The sequence below is a fragment of the Vigna unguiculata genome, chromosome 9 (assembly GCF_004118075.2).
Source record: "Vigna unguiculata cultivar IT97K-499-35 chromosome 9, ASM411807v1, whole genome shotgun sequence".
Lineage (NCBI taxonomy): Eukaryota > Viridiplantae > Streptophyta > Magnoliopsida > Fabales > Fabaceae > Vigna > Vigna unguiculata.
In genome coordinates, this window is record NC_040287.1 from 23,252,379 (window position 1) to 23,259,974 (window position 7,596).

Below are 7,596 nucleotides of genomic sequence, written 5' to 3' on the forward strand. Positions count from 1 at the left end.
ATGTTTATACTCACATCTTTAGATACTAATTTTTATAAGATTAAAATAAATTTTTTATTATTAATAGACTTTATTTTGTTATCACCTTCAAAGTATTTTATATAGCATTGAGTCATGAAAGAAAGTTAATTTTTCAATCGAGAACTAAAAACATCCATGAGTTAGACTATATATACATATATATAACTTCCACAGTTGGACATTGTGTATCATGTCTGCATAGTTAATGAATGTTCAAACTTGAATAAATACATTGCTATAAACAAAACTCATGAAGATGTGTCAATGTTATAATACATTATATATGAATAACTATGCAAGACACACCTAATTGAAACTTCTCATTTTTGAAGCTTTCCTGTTACATCGAATCATCTATCTGTCTCTTCTATCTTTTTATCTCTCCGGTGCAGATTAACACAAGGTGTGCATGAATCATTTTTCTGGTGAGTTTTGAGGGGGTGTCGTTTCCAAGTTAAGAGGAACAGTATCTTTGTCAACAGGATCAGGTTCAGGTGCAAGCTTAAAAGGAGTGTTGCCTTCTTTGTCTACGGCAAGTGGATTCGCCCCCCTGAAATAATTGCTAACTTATTTCACTAAATTTTTTAACACCAATAATTTTAAGATCAAAGAATTTTGATGTCAAATAAGAATTTGTTTCTTTAAAAATAAATAGATATAATCTTTTTAACTTAATCATTTTAATTTTTTTTACATGTTAAATATGTTTCAAACTGACATTCAAATTATTATATTTATTATTTATCAAAGTTTGGAATCAAAGTATACGACAGTTTCGATAAAAATAAATTTTATTTTGTGTAAAAATTCAGAAATAAAAACACATTTTAGTCTAATTTTAAATATGTATATCCAATTCCCTTGAGATATGTTTCAAAACAATTAATTACCTTGTAATAAGCACTTTTGCAGTTGCATGCTTCCCCATCATGGTGCAGTAATGTAGTGGTGTCTTTCCTTTAGAATCACTAGCATTTACGTCTGCACCATACTGTAGGAGTAGCTCTACCATTGCAACATCACAATTTCGGCATGCCAGGTGAAGCACACTAGAACCATCTTGTACGTCTTCCACCGGTTGAGTTGAGTTTTCACATGACGTGTTTGGATCATGAGTTGAAAAAGGCATGTTGCAAGAAAAGCCTGCACAACAATGCATTATTATTCTAATAGGGCTTTCTGCTTTTTCAATTGGAGCATTTTTTTTCTAGGATTAAATGTACCTGCTTCACGACTAATAGCATTGACATTTACGTCTGATTTTACAATGTGTCGATACACTGCTCTCTTGTCATTGGCATTGATGCTTTCTGCCACCTGTTGTGAAAGGAGAACGTTGTTCTTTACCCGGCAAACAAACACTTTTGCATCATACTGCAACAACACAAACCAGATATTCCACTACTTCAACACAAGTTTTTAATCAAAGTTATCTTTTGTGTAAAACATGAAACGCCATGAATATTCATTCTCTTAGGTGTATATATAAAAGGTTCATTTAGCATATAATATTTATTACCTTTGCATGAATGAACCTCTCCTTGAGTGAAATAGGGTCATCATGTGATGGTTTTCTTGCATGAAATAACTTCTTTTGCGGCTTGGATCTACATTGTAAGGTCGATGTATGTTAGTGTGAAAGTTTAAACAGTTAATCCCATCAATCTTAGCAAAACTCACCCATCAGGATTCTCATCTATTTGTGAAGAACCTGACGATTGCAACAGTTCCTCCCAAACTGAGTTGGCAAAGAGATTCCCCAGTGACTGAAGCATGCTCAAGACAGCTGAATCCCATACTTTTACATCAAGGGTCAGTGATCTTACCTGTCAAAAAAAAAAGTTGATTTTGCCTTCATAACCAATAAGAAAAAATAAAATCATGAAAAACTTACACAATAACATGATCTTCAATTACTTACTTTTGATAAATGTACACCAAGATTCCGGTGGACACCGGAACATTCAATGCATATAAGGATGCCAAGGTTTAAGGATGCCCAATCTGGATCAGGTTTGCCGCAATCAGCACATTTGTCATTGCCACTAACTTTTCTAAGAATATCAATTGGCTTTTCACTTTTTGAACTTTGCTTATTCTTTTGCGAGTCTTCGGATGACATAGAATCCCCATGCAATGCTAGATCATCATCTGGAGAACCTTGTAACAAAAGAAGCTTGTTGGCAGAGGGACCGTTACCATTTTCTGACACATCAGACTGTCACACAATCACGGTTAATACAGGCATCAGTGGGTGCATTTACAAGACTTTTGTTAAAAAATGGTTGAGGAATACTCATGCAAGACATTTGATGAGAAATGCTAGATTCTTCAAAAAAATCATAGTATTTTAAAAGTTAATATTTGTGATTAAATGATGTACCAGTGTCTGTACACTCAATAAGGAAGTAATTACACCAGTTATCTTTTCCATCCAATCCATCTGATCCACAGCATTTTCTGCCTGCATGATGTTGAGTGTGGTGAGAAGATAAAATGCAAAAGTAGAGAGGTGAGTAAATGTTGGGAAATACATACCTGCAAGGTGTAACTCTTTGAGGGTGAAATAATCCTGAAGCAGAACCTTAAATCAGATTGTTCAGCATCAGACTTGATTGTTGATGTGAGAAGGTTCACTGTGTGACGTGCTACACATTTGTCATCAGGCATAGCTCCATGGTAATGTGAAGAAAGAAGGCGACTCAAAATTCCAGCACTGTTATCGGTGGCACAATTTCTATGTAGTGATTGACTGCTACCCTGATTAAGATCATGAAATTAAAATCAGCATTATCACCTAGCTAGCTAGTTTAGAGGGTGTATGCTGATGATACTTACATGTAATCCATTCCATGGTTTACGAAAGTAGTAAAGCATTCCACGACTATCAAGAACAAAGAACCGTCTCTTCCAATCACCCCTCAAACTTGAGGATCTCTTTGAGAGATACCCTTGTCGAATGATTTGAATCTAAAAGTAGTGCACATGGAGGGATCAGTAAATGGGTGTTTCAAAATCCATTCATGTCATTTGGAATTATTTCACACAGTGAGACATTGTCATGGGTTTAGATAGATACCTTTCCATTTTCGGCAGACTCTGTTATAGCATCTGCCACTTTATTTGATATCCTTGAAAAAGGCTGCACTGGATTCCCATCTCTACTGGGAGAAATATAAGGGCCAGTCAAGGACATCATGCTTTCTTGATGAACGTGTTTTTTGTACTCCAGCATTCTTTCACAAAGACGAATCTGCTCTTCATTGTAACTTTCTCTTGCCTTTTGGGTGTAAGCCAAAACCTGCAAATATCAGAGAAATATTCCATTCATTTTTAGGAAGTGAGTTTCCTAAAGTTACAAGTAAAATAAGTTAAGAGTAAATGGAAAAAACCTCGACGATGAAAGGCTCCAACTCATGTAATAGCTGATATCCCTGCAAAAGGGAAATGAGTTTTAGAAACTTTACATGTGCAATATTTCATATTGAAAATGTCATATACCTGTCGATAATACCGAAGATGAGCATCCATAACACCAGTGACAGCCTCCAAAAACTCAAACCTCTTCTTGGCCTCAACATTATGAAGAGCACTAACCTAGAATACAAGATGAAATGTGTTTAGTACTAAGTTTATTCATTCCATAATATCCAAAAGCAGCATATCTTGTTCAACTAAGATTACCAAATTGAAACGAGATTCCTCAAAGGAGGTTCTTGCATTGTGCAATTCCTGGAATGTCTCTCTACCAAATTAGATTGAAAAAAATAATGGTAACCCATGATAAGATAAGACTATATTCATGAATGAAAATGCCAAAAAATAGCTACATGACCCACCTCTTCTACGACAGTGGCAACATCAATCTTAGTGCTTTTTCTTAGTGACATAAACTTCTCACGTGCCTGTTGCATAAAATCAACGTTGTATTTGTGTTATAATCAAGAGTCAGAGGTCAATGAACTTTTAACAGATTGTGTTATCTAATTTGTTTTAAAAATGCCCTGAATTTCTTCTCCCCATTAAAAAACTTGTGTTGATCATGACATGACTTGTACATTCAATAGGGGTAGGGAAAACATGGAAGCAAAAACCATTACTCTACAATTTTCTTAAACCTAATTAGAAGCACCTGATCATGTACAATGGAAGCTTTCTCAAATCGCCTTCGAGCTTCCTGCAAGCAACAGATAAAACATCAAGGATGAAAAACAGATTACAAGTCATTTGAAGGAAAAAATTGTCTTGTTGAACATAAGAGAATCAATTCTCAGAAGCATTATCCCTTTTGAAGGTTGTCAAATTTTAAAACTGAGTTTCATCATCAGAGGTAGCTTTTAATTCAATGTTTATTGTTTTAAGTCTTTACTTATATATAGTCTTGTAATGAAGTTATTCCATCAGTCACGATTTCATTACTTTCAACTTATTAATTTTGATTAGTGAACCAATAAAATATTAACATTATCCACAGTAATAATTATATTTAAAACATCTCAAAGTTTCTTCTACACTATGTACCTTGACATCTAGGATATCCACGTTTAGCATGTTCAGTAATCGGTCATTTAGCATGTGCTCCGCCTAAGAAGCCACATTAAGTAGAGTCAATTTAGCAATCACAGTTATAACAACTCTTTCTGTACTATAAAATCTTAAGAAAAAGGAAATTTTCAACTATATTATCTAGTCAAATATTCAAATTTAAAAAGATGCATAGATTGAAAATATGAACCAGAAGAAACTAACTCATTAAACACATAATAGAAGCCAAAATTCTATAAATATGAGCGGGAAAACCACAAGTTTCATCACTGGTATGGCCTAAATAAAAGAAAAAAATTGCTGAAAAATAAAGACACTGGCAACAATGCACAAATCATTACCTGTGACCGAAGAACTTCCTTATGTGTACCCATTTCTCTGAATGCAATAGCAAATTTGGTCATAACTGGTCCTGATATGTAATACCAGCACAAATTAGTTTATCAAAATTAATAGTATGAAATAAAATATTTTGTCATTGAATATTCAAAAAAAGCATAATTTAAAGCATATCATGCTCAGAACGGGAGTGTATATACATCCAATAACAATAAATGACTTGTTATTCTCAACCTCTATATATATATATATACATATATATATGTTTACTTAAAAGCTTATTTTATGAAGAAAATGTAATAGGAGGAAAGAGATCAACAAAACTTACCTCCCAAAGTCACAAACAGAGGATCATTATGCCCTCCTCCAAAATTTTCAAGAGCACTTGCAAATGCAATATCTCCATCATATGCATCTCCAAGCCCTTCCCTATTTATCATACATATAAAGTAATTACTTGACACAAAAATTCATATACTTACGAAATACCAATAATTAAACTAATTTATACAAGTGCACAAGGCATATACAAAAGTTTCTGGAGTTATTATATGTATTGAGAACTATTTTTCTGTTTGAGAGTTGAGGTTTGACCAAAATCCTTCCAGATTTAAAGTTCCAACATGCCTTAAAGATGAACAAGTTCAGGTATAAAGGTTTTGGCATTTCTTGTATTTATACTGAAGTATCATCAAGTATGGGCTTTCTTAGGAGAGAAATGAAATGAAGGTCTAATTTTATGTACAAATATCCTACGCTTACTACGTATTCAATTAGAAACACGAAATACACAAAACATTAACAAAAACAATGGCATGGAAAACCCACGTGTACTTTCGAGTTCCTTTGTAGAACTTGAAACATCTCGCGCGTAACGATTCTGCACTCTCTTCCATGCACTGAAGCTGCATATATCCACACCCATTCATGATTACGATTAAGAAACTCATTCATTTCAAGCACATGCACCATCAAACTAACCACAAACATATATATAAAATGAAAAATATATACTGACAACTACAAAATACCATTTTTTATATAAATAGCCACTACCCTTTGCGTAACAGGAACATATCAACATAACACCAACATTGTTCTTTAATACATATATATATTTTTTTCAATAATCTTGTGATAGATATTGTAAGGGTGAAAGAACAAACAGAACATAACCTGTTGCCGGAACATGGGCGAGTCATTGAGTTTTGAGAAATCCATTTCCGGAAAATAATTAATAAGGAATATGGATATTCTTGTCTTCTTTATTTTGTTGTTCTTTTGTCTTGTTATTTTGTTTTCAGGAGAAGTCCTATTGTAATAGTTGGAGAGACGAAAGAAGACAACAAAAGAAGGAACATGTATTGTTTGTTTAGTTTTTGTCAAGATTAATGTTATTTTGAGAGCGCATTTGAAGGTTTGAAGTTGTGGTTAGGGATTTGCACATGTGGCTCCAAATCTCATCTGGCTCTTATGTTTTTGTCTCCATCTAGTCATACATTGTCACACTCACAAACAACTGGTTTCCAACTTTAACCGTCTATATATTTTCCTTCAATATAGGGGCCATTCCACCCTCCTTTTAGTCTTTCCTTTCAGAAAATATCTACAAATTAGGCTAAATAACATTTTGCTACATATACTACATTATTTTTTATCTTTTGTTTCTTTTAGTTCTTTTTAACTGATTTTATCTTTACTAAATTTTAAAACTCAATTCTCCACATTCAAATTTATATGGTTAACAGTGAAGATAATTACTTCTTCCCTTTAAGTAAAAGATAAAAGTATAATTAAACAATTTTTATTATTTTTTACTTTAATAATAAAGATAAATTTCAATACACAAAATGTATTTTTTCTTCTTACTCTTTTGAGATAACATATTCCAATGACTTGGGCTTAAAGTTATTTGCTTATTATACTTTTAGTTAGACGAACCGTAGATTAACCTTATTTAATTTAAAATTGGATTAACCTATATTTAATTTAAAATTGAGTTATATATATGTTTTTTGTTCTTAAATTTTTATATAAAATTGGAATTCATTCTTATTCAAAATTTTGAATCATTTTTATATCTAAATTTTATTAATGAATGGATATAGTCCTCGTGACTAAACATACTTATGTAACAAAAGGTATTGTGTATATGTTATGTATGTCCACATGACTTGTCTAATTCTCCTTCCTTACCACTAGTGCAGCGACACATGGTTTCAATTTTTTTCAACGTTTCTATAACCGAAATATATCCAATATATCCAGGCGAAGTCTATAATTGAGTTATATGCTTTGATAGTTAAGACAATTGAAACCTACATTTAGCCATTATCCAAAAATATTTAGAAACAAGAAATAGGGGAATAAGCATTGGTTTTTTTATAAGCATATTTTTCACTTATGCTTCGGTTTGTGCTATAATTGAAGCCTATTACTGATTTTTTTTATTTTTATTTTTTGCTTTGGTTTCCGTCTACATATAATGAACCTAGAGAGAAACATAACACACCATATATAGCCGGATACAACTAGATACAACAATATAGATAACAATTTTGAACCAAAGTACTTTAAATAATGTACAAAGTATATTTTACACATAATGAATACACATTATTGTATATTTTTACTATATTTGGCACAAGATTGTGTTACATACTCTATTGAATTCTCATGTATTGGAGTAGG

The 7,596-nt window shown here is 32.5% G+C and overlaps 1 protein-coding gene across 1 annotated transcript; it reads right to left on the reverse strand.

Annotated features, from left to right (window-relative positions):
• Window positions 1-203: 203 nt before the first annotated feature.
• On the reverse strand, window positions 204-6,126 carry LOC114195924 (ADP-ribosylation factor GTPase-activating protein AGD1-like). The gene is given in 20 exon segments (XM_028086372.1): window positions 204-571; window positions 912-1,185; window positions 1,188-1,395; window positions 1,541-1,628; window positions 1,702-1,847; window positions 1,943-2,239; window positions 2,405-2,485; window positions 2,560-2,781; window positions 2,860-2,991; window positions 3,101-3,322; window positions 3,414-3,455; window positions 3,523-3,618; window positions 3,706-3,753; window positions 3,861-3,926; window positions 4,154-4,198; window positions 4,543-4,605; window positions 4,908-4,978; window positions 5,234-5,334; window positions 5,734-5,810; window positions 6,082-6,126. Coding segments are annotated over 20 exon segments (2,460 nt in total). The 3' UTR covers window positions 204-435.
• Between the last annotated feature and the right edge of the window lie 1,470 nt (window positions 6,127-7,596).